This window comes from Notechis scutatus, chromosome 7 (assembly GCF_049901735.1).
Source record: "Notechis scutatus isolate UNSWTSFEM ecotype Mainland chromosome 7, rNotScu1.2, whole genome shotgun sequence".
Taxonomy (NCBI): domain Eukaryota; kingdom Metazoa; phylum Chordata; class Lepidosauria; order Squamata; family Elapidae; genus Notechis; species Notechis scutatus.
The window spans coordinates 16,035,539-16,057,466 of record NC_142015.1 but is presented as its reverse complement, the minus strand read 5'-3'; the positions used below and the strand labels follow the sequence as shown (position 1 = coordinate 16,057,466).

Sequence of the window (21,928 nt, the reverse complement as noted above, 5' to 3'; positions counted from 1 at the left end):
GCTCCATTCTCCTGTGCAAGGCAACCAAAGAAGACCCAGCCGATCAGCTGGGACTCGGGAGGTAGAGAATAGATGGGGGTAGGGCCAGTCAGAGGTGGTATTTGCCAATTCTCCAAACTACTCAAAATTTCTGCTACCAGTTCTCCAGAATTGGTCAGAACCTGCTGAATACCACCTCTGTGTAAAGCAGTACATAAGTCTAAGAGCTACTGCTATTCTTATTGCTATTTTGAAACTCAGTTTGTAGCTAGTCCCCCCCCCCCCGCAAGCACCCAGAAAAATCCTAATTCAGCAAAATCTCAGCAAGATTTGAAAACCAACCAACCAGCATTCCTTGCCCTCTGGGACACTATCCCTCACCCATGGGTTCATTTAAATAGGCCTCCCTTGCCCCCATGCCCCTATTTAAATGAATTCTTAAAACCTGCCTCTGTCCAGGCTTGGATCAGAGTAGGATGGTAGATTCCTATGCAATGTTTTGGGGTTTTTTCAATGATGGTTTTTGATGACATAATTCTTTATTTTTACTGTATCTTATACTGTTGCATCAATGCATATAAGCCACTCAGAATGGTAAGAAGTTGGAACAGTCTGTAAATCTCAGAAATACATACACCTTGCAGAAAAGGCAGCTACTTGTTGTGGTTCACCAGCAGCAGGTGAGGATGGCTGAGGTCTCGGAGAGCGAGGACTCAGATGAGGGGCCTGTGTGTGATGCAGGGATGGGGCCAGGACTATCAGGGAGTGGAATGCTGCCTTCGGAGATTGTGGAGCCTGGCAGCAGTGATGAAGAGGTCCCCGAGGAGCCTGTGCCCAGTGCGCGTGTGCTCAGGGCTGCTCGAAGGAAAGAGCAGCTGCAGCAGCACAGATGACTTGGGAGTAAGGCTGCAAGGTAATGGCCCCTCCCTTAAGGGATAAAAGCCAGCCCTCAGAGGTGGGATTCTTTGCAGGAAGCAAAGAAGTTCTTGCACTTCAAGTCTTGTGGAAGTCCGGACTCTCCTGGTTTGTGTTTGGAGACTCTTTGTGTTTGAAATATTTCTTGGCAACTTTATCTAGTGTTCTTGGTAGCCTTGCACAACCTTGGCAAGGTTCATTCTTATCAGAGACAATTAGTTTGAAACAGCCTTTCAACCGTGAAGGAATGGAATTCGTAAAGAATCATTGCTGTTACCTGTTTTTCATGTTTGTTTCCTTGGAACAAGGTTTGGGTCAGAACACCACTTCAGAATGGTTCCAAGATACATCAGCCATGGATCTGTTGCATGGTCACCTAGAGTTGAATTCAACAATAAGAAGTTTGCATTATCTATGTGAATCCAGCTATTGAGAAACCTGCATGGGATACAACTCAAGCTGGTGCTTATCTACCCCTTTTTCTGGTATCAAGAATGTCTCTTGGATTTGTGTAAAAAAGGTAATCGCTATTAGTTGTATTTTAAAGACTATGTTTTTGAAACTATTCTAAGTTCATCCAATTCCCCCCAAATCTTTCGAATTGTAGCTCCCATTAGCATTGGCAGAGTCTTACCACTCCTTTCCTTATGGACAGTTCAATACCCATTGCCTCCAACTGCTCGTTGTTATTGGGGTTTGTAGTCCAAATCACCTGGAAGAAGAATTAGAAAAGCTAATCTATTCATTTGGAATAATGACAAACCCACCAAGAAATGAACCCCAAGAAGAAACAAAACAAAAATTGGACTTTCTTTTGATGCACATATCTGTGGAAATCCTCCTGTGACTTAATTTAATTCCGCCCTCCCTACTTAGAAAAGTAACAGCCGTTCACTGTTCTGCTGAGCCCCCGTTCACTATTCTGCCGAGATAAATAGTAGATGGAGAAGTTAACCTCGGAATGAAAACAGCCAATGTCTGCTTCCAGCTTCCGGACTAATCAGATTTGGACAGCAGAGTAACAAATTTAACGTGTTCTTAAATCAGGATTTAACAAAATCTCCAAATGTGGACAGATTAGAACTGCGGGGACCCAGCTCTCATTAATCTTACAGTGTGTCATTTTCAATCCTCGCTGTCAAGAGTGCTCCATCTTGAAGACCATGATTCAGAAGGAAAACTGTGGTGCTGATGCGTTCCCAGCTCAACCGTATTCTGGTTAGCATGCTGTGCTCCACACATGCAGAAAAACTGCCTTCAAACAAACCAGGTCACCTGCAGCTTTTATCTTGGGAGTGGGTGGGTGGGGTTTGTTTTTTGGTAGCTGGAGTGGTACTTTTTCTATAGAGAGAGAGAAGTTACCAAGCCAGTGAGGCAGTGATGCTAACATGCCCTTGAAAGGATGGGATTTATATATAGGGCTTCAAAATCGCTCTCTTTCAAAGGCATTATAGCATCACTGCCCCACTGACTGATATAGATAGACAGACAGACAGACAGACAGACAGACAGACAGACAGATAGATAGATGATAGATAGATAGATAGATAGATAGATAGATAGATAGATAGATAGATAGATAGATAGATAGATAGATAGATAGATAGATAGATAGTCAGACAGACAGACAGACAGACAGACAGACAGACAGACATCCCAGCTAGTGGGGCAGTGATGTACATATTACATATACATATACATGTGTGTGGGTTTGTTTGTGTGTGTAAAATAATTAGCATTTCTAATGTTACTTCCAGCTCCAAATGTTTATATATACATATACATTTCCACACACACACATGCACACACAAACACACTTACATACATATATAAAAAATTGGAAACTGCTCATCTCATTTACAAAGCAACTTGTTTAATAATGGTCCAAGGCCAATTATTAAAGGAACAGTAAAACAGGTACAATAAATAAATGAGTACAATTACATGAAAATTTTGAAATGTTCACTTTTCACGGTTATTTGTGAAAATGGGCACTTTACAGTTTCTGAATTCTTACAGTTTCTATTGATAACAGAACCAATTTGGTGTATCGGCGAAGGCTCCAGGCTAGAAACTAAGAAGCTGCCTGAGGCCTAAAGCCAGCTGAGTGGCCTTTAGCCAGTCCTTCTCTCTCAGCCCCAAGAAGGAAAAACCTTGCCAAGAAAACCACAGTTCAGGCAGTCACCTGGAGACAGCAAACCTGATAGCACACGCACAAAAAGCACTATTGATAGGATTTATTATTATTTTTTGCAACATTTGTAGGTTTCTGACAATTAGTCACATCAAAGGAGAGAGAAGAGGACATGTCACAAGCCATGGATGCCCACTATTCTGTAGCTCCCAATTTCCTATGACCAACCTTCAAAGTGCTAATGACCAGATGACTGCAAAGAATATACAGTCCTTCTACGCCTCACCATTCGGTCAAAACTGAAGAAGCTTCTTGAATGAGAAGCGAAACATTTTCAAAGAACATTCAAAAGGCAACTGGACTTTCTTGGATTGTTCCCCCCCCCCCCATACACACACACCTTTGGAACATTATCAGATAAAATGTTTCAAAGGAAAAAAAATCAAGAAAGATGAGTTGCTTTTTGAAAAGAGGTTTTGGGAGAACCATGACCTGGGTGATTGAGAATCTCTCTAGACATCCTGATTTCTTACTATACCTGGGGGCTGATCTTGGTCACAAACCCTGGGGCAGAAGCTTCCTGCCTCCTGAAATCACAGGAAAACACAACTGCCACAAATGGAGGCAGTACCCTTTTTTTTTTTTCAAAAACTGGGGTGGGGGGAGAGAAATTCCACCAGTTTACTGTACGCAGCATTGCCTGTTACTTCTGAAGGATGCTTCTGGCCTTTGACTCATGTGCTACAAAGACATCACTTCCAAATCTATCAAGAATGTTGCAAAGGAGCACCATACAGTTGTTCAGAGTTTAACCAACCATGCCCTTTTCTAGAAAACTCCATTCCACTCACTCCAACTTATTCTAGTCAGCGTGGTTGGTCTTCATGTTTTGGTGTGTCTCTCTGTGTGTGTGAATAAATAGAATCTTGCAAATCTTGATCAATAATGATTATGTGCCATCACGTTGTTGTCTCTTAGCAACCACATAAATTTTCTCCCTAACCTGTTTTTTCATGTCTTCCAATAAAACACCCATCTTCACTGTAACCAAGTCCCTCTTCCTTTTCTCTCTCCTTTTGCCAAACCTTAGTAAATTTGCAAATACCACCTTCATATTTTCAACATTTTCTTCTTTTAATATTTCTTTGGATCAGCTTAAGGAAAATCCTGCCCTTTTCCTTCTCTGGAGACAGCCCCCATTTGGCTTTCCAGAGTGAAAGCTGTTCAGCTGTTAGTATTATTAAGAGAATAAGTAGTTTGGATTCTTTAAAAAGTTGGCATTTTGGAAGGAAATTGCATTCTTTGCAGCACGTCACCCCCTGCTGGCAGAAACTGAAAAGAGCTTTCTGTGAAGAGTTTTGGAAGCTAGAATACAGATAATTCTCAATTTATAACCATTGGTGACTGCTTAGTTAGGGCACTGAAAAAAGTGAATGATAACCATTTTTCACACTTACAACCATGGCATCATTCCATTGCATGGAGCCATGGTGGCGCAGTGGTTAGAGTGCAGTACTGCAGGCTACTTCTCAGTGGTGGGATTCAATTTTTTTTTACAGGTTCTGTGGGCGTGGCTTGGTGGGCGTGGCAGGGGGAAGGATACTGTAAAATCTCCAGTCAGAGGTGGTATTTGCCGGTCCTCCAAACTACTCAAAATTTCCGCTACCGGTTCTCCAGAACTGGTCAGAACCTGCTGAATACCACCTCTGCTGACTGCCTGCAATTTAGCAGTTCAAATCCCACCAGGCTCAAGGTTGACTCAGCCTTCCATCCTTCCGAGGTTGGTAAAATGAGCCAGATTGTTGGGGGCAATAGGCTGACTCTGTAAACCACTTACAATGGGCTGTAAAGCACTGTGAAGCGGTATATACGTCTATTGTTATTGTATATACGTCTAGTGCTATTGCTATTCCGTGGTTACATGATCAACATTTGGATGCTTGGCATGTATTTATGATGGTTTCCATGTACTGGGGTTGTGTGATCCACTTTTAGCGACTTTCTAATAAGCAAAGGCAATGGGAACTCGTTTCACTTAACATGTTACTAACATAACCACTGCAGTGATTCACTTAATAACTGTGGCAAGGAAGGTTGTAAAATGGGGTAAAACTCACTTAACAATTGTCTCACTTAGCCACATAACAACAGTTGTGGTTGTAAGTCGAGGATCGCTTGCCCAGTCGAAGTTTACAACTGGCAAACTTTCACTGGGGAAGCCTTTGCCCTTGGAAGGAGGCAGGCGAGATAGAGATGAGATTCTGAATATTCTCTTATTGTGCCCATTTGTTATAATGAGGAATCCTGCCCCCTTCTGGATTTTATGGGGTAGAGAATAAAATAAGAGACAAATCAAAAATGGGCTTTTATTTTCAGAGTCATTCTCTCCATCCAGGTGGGCTCAGGTAGAGTTAGTCATGCAAAACCTGAGCAGGCGAGACTGATCACATCCTGTTAGTGAAAAAGTGATGTAATTACACACAAGCTCAGATTGCAACTCTTCAACCCCCACCCCGAAACATATTTTCAGGTGAGTTGCTATGGTGGAATTCTACAAAATACTATGTACACATATACGTTTTTTGGTATTTCATAACATTTTGGCAAATTCTCTTCTGACTGAAGAATATATGGTGATTCGGAACCGATGTCTGGCAGAGCTAAGTGACCTTTATTTTTGCATTTTCGTTGTCGAAATAACGATCATCTGCCAAAGGGAAATACATTACCTCTTTTGAGTATGCGCAAGTACTTAATTTAGACAGAGACTTGCTTCCAACCTTATAGGAGCACAAGCCAAAAGCTTCTCTTTGAGAAATAAAATAGTGGAAGAGGATCCAAATTCCTTGATACGTTATGTTCTTTGGCCCTCATGAGACTTTTTTTTTAACATTTCCTGAAAAGCAGGTAAATCAGAATAAATAAGTCTCCCTTAACTTATATTTAAAGCAAAGATAACAATCTTCTCAAGCGGAATTTGATTCTGTGTGATTTATGAACATTGCCATCTAATTTTCTTGACAATAATATATAAACTATTTGCTATTGTCCCTATTTAATATTTCATTTAAGCGTTATTAATATGGTAACTTCCCCAAGTACAGGTAGTCCTCAACTTACAACCACAATTGGGATACAGTTCTTAAACAAGGCAGTTAAGTGAGCTGTACACAATTTCACAAACTTTTTTTTTGCTAGAGTTAAGTGAATCCTTCCGGTTATTAAGCGAATCATGTAGTCATTAAGGGAATCCAGCTTTTCCCATTGACTTTGCTTGTGGGAAATTAGCTAGACTATCGCAATTGGTGATCATGAGATCCTGGGACATTTCAGCTCTCCTAAACAGGTCGGTTGCCCACCACCTGAATTTTGATTATGTAATTATGGGGGTGCTATGAGGATTGTAAGTGTCAGGATCAGTGGCAAGTCACTTTTGTCAGTGCTGTTGTAACTTTGAACAGTCACTAAATGAATGTTTTATGTTGAGGATTACTTGTAGTTCATTATTCCACCCCTCCTATCACATTAAATATGACAATTGGATACAAATTTCTGGAGTTAGAGGAACTTTTGGTGAGACTGAAAATTATATACATCTCTTATTTAGTGTCCAACCTTGGCCACTTTAAGACCTGTGGACTTGAACTCCCAGAATTCCCCATCCATGCTGGGGAATTCTGGGAGTTGAAGTCCATAGGTCTTAAAGTGGTTAAGATGGGCCCCTGAAGTACATGGTCAATCTGTGACTTGACTATAAACTCCAGGTTGGAGTTACAGGTTGCCATGATGGAGCAACTATTGTTTATAGAAAATAAGTAAGGAAGGAAGGAAGCTTTCCTGAAATGGCTGGCTGGGGAATTCTGGGAAATGAAGTCCACAGTATTAAAGCTGCCAAGATTGGACACCCCTGCTTTAGAGCATTTCAGCATTTGGCTCCTGCCAAACCCTTGCCTGGGTCTTTATGTGGATCCTGCACTACTTTCCAGTATCAGGTCCCCGATAGTCAACTCTACTTTATTGGCAGTCACCAAGCAGGAATCTGGTTCGGAAAGTAAGCTAAACTTTTTCCTGCAAGCAAAAGAACCAACTTGGTCAGCTTCAACCATTTTGATGGTGAACACGCAGCAATGTTTTTTTTTTTAATTTGGGATTATCGTTTTGCACAAACGTGACCATTTTGGGGCAGCTGGAATAAGCAGGCTGAAGGAGATCACAGATTGATAATGATGGTGGTTTTTTTTTTAACATTGAAGCATCAGCAAACTGGCAAAATTATGAGGATCCTTCAACAAGCAGATGGAACATAATCTTTTATACAGAATGTTGCATTTTTATTAGGAAATGTTATATCTGCTATTATTTATTCATATAATACTGTATGGATTTTGCAAGATGAGCCATCCTGAAGGTTTTTTTTCCCATCTGAAGACAGTGCTAATATATGAATATACATTCAAAATAATTAAAAAATATGTATAATAAATAAAAACATTTTTTTAAAAAAATGCCAGTACACATGTTCATAAAGATACAATCAGGCAAGAAACACATTTCTGAAAATCCACATTTGTTTGTTTTTATTTGGACTGACACATTCATTGTATGTCACAACTTCCACTGATCAATGAGGTTCGTAAAAAAAGAAATTAAAAAAAAACCTGGCACTTGCCAGCAGCGCAATGGGATTTATATCGGAACATTATAATGAGGCATTAAAAATGCTTACTCCCCCTGGTCCATAACTCCCCGGTTCCCACCCGAGCCCACCCTTCTCACAGCTTTGATTGTATTTGATAAAAGCATGATTTGATAAAATGCTTCTCAGCGGCTGAGTTACTTTCACTGCCACACAGAGGTTAACTAAATATTTCTTAAAAGGCCCATGGATGATTTTTAAATGTAAACAAAAACATAAACCAAAATTAAAAAAAGGTGATATGGCAACACTACTAGTAAAGTGGGGTACATCACAGAAAGAGAAGTTTTTGCAGGCAACACTGGTTGAAAATTGTAAGAACACTTGATGGGTGAAGAAACTGAAATGCTAAATTATATACAAGAGGTGCTAATGGTGGCACTGAAAAACAGTCTTGTGTGACTGGGTTTAAACTCATTATCTATTGCTTATTTATTACATAACCGTAATCACACTTGAGACACGTGTGTAAAAATGAGACATTGTGGAAAAGTTTTTTTGTATGAAATTTAACATGTACGTTCATCCAACATGGAATGTACCAATAGTATCATATTTACAATGCTCCCTTTGAAAGTCCTTTTCTTTATAAAACCAGTTGGCTGGCCCAAGGAAGTAAACAGCATATTTTACTGACTTGAGAAACTTTTTTGTAAAATCCCCTATAAGTGTCCTCCTCATTTCAGTTTGGTTAGAGCAGCTGATTTTGCCTAGTCTTGTACTTAATCAGATGTCCCAAATGCCACAGGTGATACTTACAATGTCCTGATCCTTATGAAGGATAAGAATCAGTTGTTAAATTTCAAAGGGTATCCAATGGCTTTTTCCAGGCACTCTACCAAAGAGCCAGCAGAAAGGAAGTCCCTCTCCACTTCTACAAATTTAATATAAATAGACTTGGGAGAAATTCCCGGGTCCACAATACAGTTCTGTGATAAAAATCCATTGATTCCAACCCACTCTTTGCTAAAGGTTTTGGTGTTGGCCTGAAAGTGTAAAAACAAGCACTGTTGGAGAGTCCTGACCTCGGCGATGCCAAGGTAGCAGTAGATGATTCTGGTGGGCTCCATCTCCACTTTGAGGGAAGCTTGCGACAATGGCATTTCGGTTTCTCCCAGAGTCTCGCTTTCAGGTTCTTGGCTGATGCTGTCATGATCAGGAGATGGTGGCTTCTCGTGACAATCTTCATAGCCGATGGCATACAAACCAGGGCTCTTTGGAATGCCTCCAGGTAACAAATACTGGACAATATTTCCGCCCGTTGGCTTGGAGTGAGCAATAGGTATCCAGTCAATTTCCATGTGTAACTCTAGGCATCTGGCTTCACTGATAGTAATCTCTAAGAATTTGTAATACACGTTCTTCCAGTTCATTTTCTGAACTCTGGTCATGATGATCCTGCCCTCGGGCTTCTCAGAGTTGAAATATTCCCGGAGTCGCTTGCCAAGGGGAACTTGGGAACTGATCTCAGCGTAATGGTAACGGATATCCTCCTTCCACCGTGTATTATAGCCAATCCCGAATATAGCCAGTTTGTTAGAAAGGTGTAGCCTAGAAAAGTCCGCCCAACTTTGAAAGAGTTCCCATTTTAACTGGACGGATTCCAAGATCTGTACAATATTCTGCATTAGGTCGCGCTTCCTTTAAATATAAAAAAAAGAACACAATAGGACTAAGTTTTAAGGCTGGTGATTAAGAAGAAGAATAAAAGGATGCAAACATGAAATGCCAATGGATGTAAACAGGCCTGTCGTATGCTAAGGACAAATAGCTGCTAGAGAAATTCACAATAGTGTCTTAAACCCTTATAGTACGAAGCAAAGGGTTCGCTTAACGACAATAGTGTTTGTTTAACAACTGCAGTGTTTGTTTAACAAACGTGAGCCATGTGAAGTCCATTCTTTGCCTGAAAAATGGAACCAATTCCATTTATGACCTCTCTGGTTTAGGACAGGAAAGACTGTTGCCTGCAAACAGGAGAGAAACTAATTGTCCATAGGGATGATGCTGAGCAAACTGGACCAGTAGTCTAATTTTTTAAGGCACTGTCATCATGAATCCTGTGTGGCAAATACAAGTAGTCCTTGACTTATGGCTGTAATGGAGCCTGCCTATTATAGCAATAGCACTTAGTCTTATATACCGCTTTACAGTGCTCTACAACCCTCTCTAAGTGGTTTAGAGTGTCAGCATATTGCCTGCAACAATCTGGGTCCTCATTTTACCCACCTCAGAAGGACGGAAGGCTGAGTCAACCTTGAGCCTGGTGAGATTCGAGCTGCCAAATTGCAGGCAGCTGGCAGTCAGCAGAAGTAGCCTGCAGTACTACATTCCCACCACTACACCATCATGGCTCATTATGGCCATAAGTTGCAACTGTCGATCTAATTTCACCACTTTTGCGGTGGTTCTTAAGCAAACATTGCAGCTGTTAAGCAAATGCCATGGTCGTTAAACAAATCCCACTGTTCACTATGGTACAGTTTTGCTACTGTAAAATGGTCAAGTGGATAGCTGGATGCTGCAAACAGCCTTAAATGTATCCATGTTGCCAAGCAACCAATGTACAGTCATGTGACCACGGGAGGAGGTACCATTGGAACTTCGGATCCAGGTTATGGGAGTTTTTGGATCCATCAAAATTTTGAATGATCCCTAAACAACCGTCATAAAAATTGAAGACTATCTACAGTATATTCTGAGAAACGAAGGGAATTTCTAGATTGCTGTATCTAATGCAACTCCTAACAAAGCACAATCTTATAAAGAGAACCATTGTAGTGTAGTAATTAAGGAGCTGAATTAAGACCAGCAAAATCCAGGTTGAAGTCTCAGCTAGGGAAACTGGGAGCTATGGAAACTTAATTCTCAGCTCAACCTATCTCAGAGATATGGGAAGGCTCCTCCTGACCCATTCTGATTATTCACTGAGACATCTCGATAGGCTTTCATTCAGTTCCTGCATTCTGAAAACTGCTGATATAAAACAGTCAACATTTGCATAGCCATTCATAATATACATGCAATTACTAGACACTGCAACTTCCCAAGGATATTTCAACAGCACAAGTTTGTATTTTATCTGGTTCAGCTTGAAAAAACTGAGACTCTTCTATTACCCTTGAAAAGTGCAGATACTTTCAGAATCTTAATTCCCGGGTAGATCATTCAAGATACTTACTGAGAATCTTCTGAAGATTCCTGTTTTATCTTCAATGTTTTCTTCACTGCAGGCATTTCATCTAAAAGGTAAAGCAGAGGTTAAAATAAATCATAATAACTGAGCCTTGTTACTTTAAAATGCAATTATAGCCCAATTATAACTGTGTCCAATTTTAGTATGAATACAGGCATCACTGTAGTTTATTTATTATTTATTTATGTATTAAATTTTATTGACTGGATAACTCCAGTGGGCTCTGGGCAGTATATAAAACTAGGAAAAACTTTAAAAAACAGCTAAAATATTGAATCACCCGACAGTCCAGGCTAAAATAGCAATAGCACAGACTTATATACCGCTTTACAGTGCTTTATAGCTCTCTTTAGGCAGTTTACAGTCACCCAACAATCTGGGTCCTCGTTTTACCCACCTCGGAAGATGGAAGGCTGAGTCAACCTGAGACAAAAGAATCTAATACATGGCAAAACAACACAAAACAGGGGCTGTTGGAGGGGGTGCAACAAAGTAAGCAGGCTTCCTGGACTTCATAACATGGCAACATTTAGCAAAGGGACCTAGAGTGCGCCCACTCTGCTGGAACATATTTGGGCAGGTAGAAACGACTGGAGAAAAGCGATCTCTCAGATACCTACGCCCTATGCCGTACTGGGCTTTATAAGTAACTAAACAACCCGTGTCCTGTTAGATCATCGTTTCAGAGATATTTCCTTATCTAAACAGAGAAATATAATGACCAAGTATGAGAAAAAAAACCAGGGAGAACAGAAGCGACTTCTAACTTCCTGCCAGCTCCCCACTGAGTTTCCTAGTATTGGAAATCTGCTGGAGGGGAGGGGAGAGGAAGGAGAATGAGGCATTGCAAGATTGGCTGGGAAACTGTAGCTGAAAATGAAGATTACATGACCACAGCAGTCCATCCACAACCAATAGCCCTCAAGCAGCAACAATTTCCCCAAATTTCATTCCCTCAGGAGTCACAGGTCCTGGATTTTGCACCCATTCTGTAAGTTAGCCCATTTGAGGTACCTTGGTTCAAAGGTTGTTGCCCTATGATCCACTGTTTCATCCCGTTAAAGGTCATGACGAGTGTTTTAGGTGGTATATTGATAGATAACCAGCACCTTGAAGTGCACTCAGAAGCCAACTGGCAGCCAATGCAATTGGTGTAGCAGTGGTGACACGTGAGCACATGCAGTGATGCCTGTTAGTGCTCATGCCGCTACATTTTCATGCCGCTATATAGGTTCTGGTTGGTCTTCAAGATCAGCCCCATGTACAGCGCACTGCAGTAATGCATTTGTGAAGTGACCATGGCATGAATGACTGTCTAAATCAGGGGTCTCCAACCTTGGCAACTTTAAAACTTTTGGACTTCAACTCCCAGAATTCCTCAGCCAGCTTTCAATTCTGGGAGCTGAAGTCCATAAGTCTTAAAAGTTGCCAAGGTTGGAGACCCCTGATCTAAATGGCCTCCTTATAGGATAGCCAGAAGCCAAAAGCCATTTTAATATCAAATATCACTTCGCAGATTTCTAGCATACATCAATTAACACCAACTGATACTAAAGACAAAAAAGTATGACAATATTCATATGGTAGCTGTTAATTGGAACAATAAACAAAAGACTATAAAACGGTGAAGACATATTTTATTGTGTTGTACTGGAAAGGACTTTTGATATTATGGACAAGATTGCAATGCAAATGACAAATCTCTGTAATGCCATGCTTTCTTTCAGTTCAAATAATAGAATCCCCTGCCCTTAATTAATGCATTAACATGAGGTTTCACTATATACAGGTAGCCCTCAATTTATCGGTGTTCGTTTCATGATGATTCAAACCTACGATGGTCTTAAAAACATGACTTACAACCCATCCTCCAAGTTATGACTATTGTACCACTTGTGATTGCAATTTGGTGTTTGACAACTAGCTCAAATTTAAAACAGTTATAGCATCTTCAGTCATATGATTATGATTTGCAACCATCCCAGCTGCCTTCTGACAAACAAAATCAATTGGGGAAGCTGGATATGCTTGATGGCCACAGTAATTTGCTTAAAGTCTGATCTAGTCAGAGATGACTCGCTTAGGACCCCATTGCTCAGCAACTAAAAATTCTGGTCTCAACTGTGGTCATAAGTCAATGAATAAAGCAAAATTCTCAATATTTAACTGCGTTTTCTGAAATCTGATTTGAAAGCAATGATTTTTGAGAGCTTTTACTGTATCAAAATATGAATTGTGCTATTGATGTTGAGAATATATAACTAAACTATACAAACAGAGTCCCATACTGATTAGTGCTTTGGGCCTGGATCTGTTTGAGTCCAATTCAACCTCCCTCAACCTTGGAAGCTGACTTGGATCAGTCGTTATTGTTCAGACAATCTCACAGAATTGTCTATGTGAGTAAAAATTGGAGGAAAGAATATATGACACGTAGAACTCCTGGACAAGAGATGTAATGCAATGAATAAATAAATATACAAGCAGGTGGAGTGTCAAATCGTCTACAAAAATAAAGAGTTGGTACTGCCCCCATTTCCTTACTTAAAATGAGATAACTCAGCCTCATGTTCAAGGCATGCAACAGGAAGATGCACAAAACAGAAACACTAAGTCCATGGTTGCAACAAAAGTTGCAGTGGCACCAATTAAAGTATTAGCAGTCACCGGTGTTTCGGTAAAATTTGCCACATCTTACCTAACTCTTGCTCGCCTGGTTGGTAACAGTAAAGATCCTGACTATGGTTCCCCCATTCGTCCTGCGAATATTCCTCCATTGTGCTACCATCAGACTCCAGCTCTTGATACAAGCCACTGCTATTGATGAGCACCGGTTGGCAGAGTTGAGAGTCCCATCCTCCTTGACCAAAGACCTGCTCCAACTGTTCAAATGTGTAACTGCTTTTTCTTTTGCCCACACCATGTTCCTTCACTCGGCTGTAACACCTGCGAAGGGTCTAAGACAGAAAACATGCCTGTTAGTTTATAGTGGCCCACCTTCTACACCTCTTGTGCCATTTTTATTCTTCTTTAACTTTGTTCTAAACTCTGCCACATTTATTAGATTCTTTTAACCAAACAGGAATTTACGAAGAAGTTTTAAAGCCAAGTTGAATCTTCACAGCCATTTAAACTTCACAGCAAAGAGCACTTGTATTTTTATATTTGCCATAAGAGGACAACACATTTAATAATTTTAATATATCAGCTCCATTTATTTGTCCTTTATTGCCAAAACATTCCCTTCTTAATCCCCAAGCTTGCTATATTATGCATATTAAAAACCCCAGGGAGATACCAACAAGCCCGTAAGATATACACATTTACGAAGGGAAGAGAAAGAACAGCTACTGTGGTACCCATAGTTTGAAACTTAAGGAAAAGTAAGGGGGAATGGGGAAGAGAGAGAGATAGGGAGAAAGAAAGTGAAAGATAGAGAGAGAGAGAGAGAAAGAAGTCACCAAAAGCAGACAGCTGGATTGTCCCTTATTCCAAAAAGAAAACAATTAAGAAGTTATTTTTAAAATGTTGGCCTAAACTCTTTAGCTAGTAAAATATATTACTTACATAGTTTGCATCCTTACTAACTCACTCTGTTTCTTGGGAAGCTGCTGAAATTTAAAAGAAGTGAAATCAATAATGCTCTGTATTCCCATGATCAAATATTAAACACACAATATACTAAGATGGCCAGGTCTAATAATAAAACATTAAACCCAACACTAGATTTTAGGCATCTTTTATACCCTAGCCTAGCTCAACCAGATATTACCCACTTTCACTGCACCTTAAATCATTCACTTGTCAGTAAGAAGCCAAATTATATATAAAGGCAAGTGTGAATAAAACACTGCTGAAAATGCTTATCTAGGTTTCCCCTCTTTCTAACTCCACCCCACTTCTGTTCTTAGGGGGGAAATGCTTAAATTATGTTTCTTAATGTAGTTCACTGCAAAGGGTGGGGTACAGATGAAAATTGACTAAAAATGGGCAAAGCTTTTCCAGTTCAAACTGCTGGAGCTCAAAACACTTCCAGAATGGTTGAAATAATCAATTTTGAGAGCAAAGCAACACCACTAAGATTGACAACATAACATGACACTTTATGGAGAATCCAATGCCTTGAGAATGGTGAGCCATTCATTGGGTACCAGTGCTTCCTTTCCCTCTCATGCAATCCTGCCCAGATCTCCAAATTTATTCCAATTCTCAAAGGAGCAGATTATGAAGCAAAGGGAAGAACTAGCCTGTTTCCACCTACACTGATGGAACTATTTTAATGTGACTCTATCTCACCTACTCTTCGATAAAGAGCAAATATAATTCACTGATAGAAAAGGGATGACAATAACTTGGAAATGTTAAAAAAGAATAAAGTAGAATAAGAATAGTCTTGCTTTTCAGCACAATTCTAAGAAAGTGAAATAATCTGGTCACCTCAGCACAAAATCTTACTGTTTCCAGAAAGCTTATACGCCGAGAGTGGATTTCCCTTATAACTCTGCTGCATCTTATTTCTTCACTATGAAGTCAGGTAAAAGTTATTGTAATCAGCCTTTTTTTAATCTTAGATTTCCCTGAAATTTGAATGAAAGTTATCAAAAATGAAATTACTTTCGAGATGCAGAAGAAGCAAGAGGACTAAAAATCATTTGCTTGTGTAAAGTAACAGCGTGTTTTACCACTCTTGTAGTATAGGCTCCTTCATCCTATTCCATCATAGGTATAACAAAGGACTTTGGAATGCATGGCAAAGCCTTTATTGTTATTGTTTACTTCTAATGACATGAGCAAAAAACTGGGAATCCCACAATAAATCACTAACCTTATGGGATAGATCTTGAATTTCAAAGGATTGTTGTCAATCCTTAAGTTTCTTAGACAGAGTTTGGGATTATGATACAGATAACAACTACAATAAACAAATTGGATTTTCCCAATTTATTTTTTAAACCCCAAGGGTGGTTTAAAAACTAGCTTAATGACTTGCAGTGAGTCAATCTGAGAAGGATGGAAAACGTGACATGCCATGAATTTGCTATCACCTTCTGAAGTTATTGCAGGCAAGGACATTGGCCAAAAAGCCTCCATGTACTTTTCAAACCTATGGAGTCAGATTAGTCTTTCAAATAACCAATTCCTGATTTCTTAGCATTTTTTTGGAAATTTACTTTACAGCTTCCTATCATTTTGCACACAGGATCTGATATTCATCACTCTCTAAATCCTACTTAGCTTTATGTTTTGCAAATACTTTACCCAATTTTCCCATTTAGAAAAAAAACATTTTAAACAATTCTAAATATCTTTCAGAGAAATATGTACACATTTCTTACTCCTTAAAGTGCTATACTATCTTTAGAAAGAAAGAAAAATACAAACACAGGTCAACTCTGGTTATAATTCAAGATATTCTATACAAAAATTAGCATATTGTTTGTCCCCTTTCCGCACCAGACCTTATGGATATATGTTTTTCTCTAAATTTGGGGGCAAGAAAGGGATAATAAATACATCAGAAATGTTGCTAGCTATCAATGTTAAAATAGATTTTAAGTCATTGCTTATGTTTTGACATTTTTCAGCAAGCTGCATAATTCATTTATAACAAACAATTTGGCTTAGTTCTATAAAAAGGCAAAAGAATGTTGCCTAGAGTCACATCACATAAATAAAACTGAATCTACCGAAATCTAGACACGTTTGCTTAGCTGTGTGACAAAGCTGATCATCTAACCAGGGTGCAGTCTAAACAGAAGTCACTAATAAAAGTTTCTAAAAATTGTATTAACAACCCAGCTTAAAAAAAAAACACCAGTCCCTCCCAGAAAATTAACCAGGATGTTTTCACATGCTCTAATAAGATCATGGTAAACTCCACCATCCACACAGTTTGAAACCTTAAATTAAGCCCAAATGTGTAAGAAAGTCCCTTTTAGTGGCCTCTTTCAATATGACAGAAGAAACCTGGCCCAGCAGTAATCCTATCCAGTATTCAGAACAATTGTAAGAATCCAAATGAATTGCAGAAACCTGCCTGCTGAGACAGAGCAGGGGAATTAGAGACAAAGTAATAGAAAAACTCATGGATCTAGTTGTAACTCCATGGAAAAAAACATCTGCTGTGACAGCTTCATTCAGCAAAACAAATCATCCATACTGTATTGCAAAATGAACAAAGCTGTTTTTCTACTCGCTGGTAGAAAAAAAAAATGCCTTATTGTTTTACGTATTTTACAGTTACTATTCTTTATGCTATAAAATATCCAGCTTGCATTCTAACCTTATGCCATAATATGGCCCGTTTCCCATCCACCCCCATTGCGTTTTGTACAGATGCATTATAAAGCAGAAAGCAGAATTTACACTAGATAGGTTTCTACATCATGCTAAGCTAAACAAATCTAAAATAAAAATAAACACAGCAACACTAGCAACAATGCTACAATTTCTTTCTCTATGTTAAAGCGACATCCCATTTTTCTTCCCAGAATTCAAGGAGTCGTACATTTTTTCTCACAATAGTCCAATGGGAAAATGAGCTTAAGTTCCCCAATTTAATCTGGTGAACTTCCGTGGCTGAGAGAGAACTTGGACCTCCCTAATTTACTTTAGTTTAATTAGTTAAGTGTAAGCAGATATGCACTTACATGTTGAAATTTCAAATAGTTTTGCAGCACTAGCAGTTCCTAAATCTATCAATGGAAAATAAATATCAGCAAGCACATAGGTAAACATGGAGAGCCAAAGGATCAGATCCCATTAAAAAGGATCCCATACCACACAATGGGAAAAGAGCCTGGTTATATGGGAGTAATCAACCCTGACTGTTCTTTGGAAGAACAGATACCAAAGTTGAAACTCAAATATTTGGCCGCTTAATAAGAAGAGAGGAACTCACTGGAAAATATCCTGATGGCGGGAAAGATTGAAGGCAAAAGAAGAAGGGGAGGGCCGAGGATGAGAAAGTTAGATATGCAATAAACGCAATAAAACATAAATTTGGGCAAACTTTGGGAGACAGTGGAGGACAAAGGCCTGGTGTGCTATAGTTCATGGGGTTGCAAAGAATTGGACACAACTTAGAGACTGAAGGACTAAATTTGGAAATTAGAAGAAAGCAGTGCTAAGAGGCAAGAAGTGTGGATATGTTGTTTATGCAAGAGTGCATTTATGATGGGATCTAACACTTTTAGAGGATGAATCTTCATAATCTCTAAAGCACATTCTAGTAGATTTAGAGGATGAATCTTCATAATCTCTAAAGCACATTCTAGTAGATAAAACAGATTCTGAGAAACTATCTGTGTACCTAAGCAACTGCTGGCCTTTTAAAAATAAGATTGCTTTAGTTCTACAGAATGAAGGAAAAGCAAACTGTATACATTAAATTGTTGGTACTAAAAAAATGCCATTATAGATACATTATTGTGCCACCTTGTAGAGCAACCTAATTTTACCTTTGTCATTTTCAAAGTCCACACAAGCCTGCTTTATTTGTGCTGAATATTTAATACATAATGTATTGAAAATTTCTCAGAATGCAAAATTTCACTAGATGATGCTGAATTTAAAAATAACACAATGCTTGTGGACTTCAAATTACACATATTATAAACAAATGTAACTGCTGACATTTCTGTGAAGCCTAGATCACCACAATGTCATTATTAGCATATTGCAGCTTTTTAAAATATAGAAATTGATGAAGAGAAAACATAGTTTAGAAAAGAAAGACAATTTTTATTCTTCATCATTGTTAGTACTGCCCTAGGTACCTGTAATTCTATTGTAATTCACTTGGTATATTAAATAACATAGAACTTCTATTAGTTTGAAGAAAAACGTAAATTAACAAGAAGTTTCTTCTCCGTGGTTAAGTGTAGCTTTACCTCTTTGATTTGATTATGCCATCTTTCAATGTAGAAAAATGTATTTCAGAAGACACAGCCTTTGTTATACTTACAGATCCATCCAAATACAAGATTTATCTCATATTTGTGGTTTGTTAAGTGACTTTTTAATTTAAAGCATCAATTTGTTTTTGTTAGACTTGTACTTTTTCATGAAAACCTCCCAGAATCACAGTCTTAAAGAATAAGTAGATGTGAAATTGTTTTCCTAGATTTGGCTTGCTTGTCTTTCTACATATTTCCGTCAAGAAGGGCAATTCCGTTTCAAAATGTTGGCTAACCTTTCAGGCTTCTTTAGGAATGACTCTCATACTGCTGAAAACTACATAACACTGATTAAACACACATACATACACAAACTTATGGATTTCTACCCAAAGGTAAATTTCACAATATTTACTCTTGGCTAGCTAAAACAAGGACCACTTTTCATAATGCATGTACAGTACAGATTTAATCTTCGTTACAGTTGCATACTTTAAATACAATCTTTTAAATTACTATTCTGTTAAAGCAGAAATATCAAGCAAAGATCATACCTATAAATTCATAGTTGAGCAAGAGAGCTGCAGACAGAAAAGATGTTGTTGTGGGAAGACAGTACATTTTTATGTTTTCCAGACACCAGAACCAGCAACAGTTTTGTCTTCCCTACAAAACACAGCCTTCAGTTGTCTAACGTTATTATTTGACTCATAACTATGGCCAGTAACAAAATCACACAAAATATCAGAATTCTATATTCCAAACATCTGATGATTGATAGACTAATAAAAATCACAGTGTCCATGCATTAAGAAATCTATTTTTCAACTCCTGAAGAAACCATGGAACATCTTATTTAAAAGCAGCATTCATTAAAATAAAAATGTAATGCAATCAGAAAATTTCACGATCATAATAGATTAAGATACATGTGGACCGTATAGGATTCATGTCAGCCACATTTGCAGCACCTTCTTTATGGACTACACCCAGAAGTTTCACATTCTAGTGCACAAAATCAGAACTTCATCATCATGAGGACTAAAAAGAACACCTGAATTTTAAAACTTCATTTTAGCAGAAACAATTTTACAAGGTGTCTGCTTGTCCTTAGATCTACCATAAGAAGCCATGGACTACCCAAGGCACTGCTACTTTTTAAAGATAGAAGCATTCATTCAGCTCACAAAAGTCCACCTTAATCAACCCACATGTGCATCCTTTTGTAACTACCCCCATCCTTGTCATTTGGCAGAAAATCAAAGCAGATTACTTGCATGAGATCTCTCTGAAGTTTACTACATTAAAGTTATTTATGTAGCAGGAAGGTCTAGCCACATTCCACATGACGCCCCTCACTCATTTCCTATAGTGTTTCCCACATAAATGTCAGCATTTCCCTTTCCCAATCTAACTTAATATGTAAGCTTAAAGTCCGCAAACAGAGCTAACCAAGTTCTCATCACTGAATTTTTTAATGAATTATTTTGCATTACAGAGGGCTAAAACAAGCTATTGCAAGCTCAGTGCCTAAAAACCCTTCATCATCATGAGGACTTACAATTACAGGTAGTCCCCGACTTACAACAGTTCGTTTAGTGGCCGCTCAACATTACAACAGCATTAGAAAAAGTGACTTACGCCCGTTTTTCACATCCCAACCTTTGCAGCATCTCCATAGTCACACGCTATACATTTGGATGCTTTATAAGTGGTTCCTATTTATGACGATTGCAATGTCCTGGGATCCCCTTTTGCGACCGTCTGACAAGCAAAGTCAATGGGGAAGCCAGATTCACTTCACAACCGTATTACTAATTTAACAACTGCAGGGGTTCACTTAACAACTGTGATTTTAAAAAGATGTAAAAACTCACTTAGCAACATAAATTCCGGGCTCATTCGTGGTCCTAAGTCGAGGACCACTCTGTATTGACAACCCCCCTCAAGCCAGCCCCAAAGGAAATTCAAAACCAACCAACCTCCCCTGAGCACAGCTTTTTACGCCCTGACAAAACCCAAGCCCTTGATTCTCACCTCCAAACTCATCCACATTCACCCCCTGTCGTCTTTTTCCGCTTTGAATTGCGCGGTTCTTTGTGCGTGTGTGTGTGTGTGTGTGTGTTTTTAAAGCGCACCGTTCCCTTTTGAACAGGCGGGAGTCGCCGCTCCCAATCTTAAGACAACCTCCCACCTTCCAATAATAATAATAATAATCTTAAATATAAGCAAGACCCACTTGGGGGGGAGAAGAGGTGGAAAGGGGTTGTTTTGAGGGGAGGGGGGGTGAGAGGGAGCATGTGGCTCCTTAAAGCTAACGGGGCAACCTAGATCGGCAGCCCTTCTCACCGGCCGCCAAGGGCCTCACGGGACGGGGTTCAAGGAAAGGGGCGCGCATCCTCGGAGAAATACCCCCAGCCCCGACGGGGGATGGCCGGGCTGGAGGGGGGAGGGAGGGAGGAAGGGCTTGGCTTGCCAAGGGGGGAGAGCGCCGCGTCCTCAGCATCCCCGGCGGCGCTGCCTACCTTGATGCGCTCTCGGCACTGCGAGGGGGTCCGTTCGTAGCCCAGCTCGGCCAGGGCTCGGGAGACGCGCTCGTACATGGCGGGCCCGGGAGCCTTGCTGCCGAAGACGGTGCCGGCGCCCTCCAACTGCTGGTACCGCGCCTCCACCAGCCGCTCGTTGCCCCACACGGCGATCAGCGCGTTGGTTTCCGCCGGCGTCCACGACATGCCCCGGCAAGCCGCCGCCGCCGCCGCCGCGGCGCTGCCGCCCGGGGAGAAGGAGACGGAAGGAGAGGCCCCGACGCCGCCGCCTCCCCCCGCACCGGCCCCCGCTGAGGTAGCCGCCGCCGTCCCCGACCCCGCTCCGGCGGGGCCTAATGGGGAGGCGCCGCTGGGCGTGGAAGGGTCGGAGAGGCTGGGGTTGCCGTCGCTCAGCGCTCCGGGGGAGCCGGGAGACAGCACCTCCATCTTGGGGATCTTGAGCGGCGACTCGGCGGCGGAGAGCTGTGAGGAGCCACAGGGCGCCGCCATATTGGGACTGCGGGGCTCAGCGGGCGGAAGTGACGGGGGGAATCCAGGGGGCGGGGCTTCCGCCAGGCGGCGGCA

The 21,928-nt window shown here is 40.3% G+C and overlaps 1 protein-coding gene across 1 annotated transcript; it reads right to left on the bottom strand.

The window, feature by feature from the left end:
* Positions 1-7,578: 7,578 nt before the first annotated feature.
* On the bottom strand, positions 7,579-21,882 carry MSANTD2 (Myb/SANT DNA binding domain containing 2). The gene is made up of 4 exons (XM_026671420.2): positions 21,344-21,882; positions 13,619-13,877; positions 10,906-10,966; positions 7,579-9,365 (listed from the first exon to the last, which is right to left on the bottom strand). Exons 1-4 carry the CDS (start codon positions 21,851-21,853, stop codon positions 8,513-8,515), a joined length of 1,683 nt encoding a protein of 560 aa, XP_026527205.1. The 5' UTR covers positions 21,854-21,882; the 3' UTR covers positions 7,579-8,512.
* Between the last annotated feature and the right edge of the window lie 46 nt (positions 21,883-21,928).

Coding starts and splice junctions, on each gene's coding strand:
- MSANTD2 (XM_026671420.2), bottom strand. CDS start 21,853: ATGGCGGCGCCCTGTGGCTCCTCACAGCTCTCCGCCGCCGAGTCGCCG. Junction 10,967..13,618: donor ACCAGGCGAGCAAGAGTTAG/GTAAGATGTGGC, acceptor TTTACCTTTTAG/ATGAAATGCCTGCAGTGAAG. Junction 9,366..10,905: donor GAATCTTCAGAAGATTCTCA/GTAAGTATCTTG, acceptor TTATATTTAAAG/GAAGCGCGACCTAATGCAGA.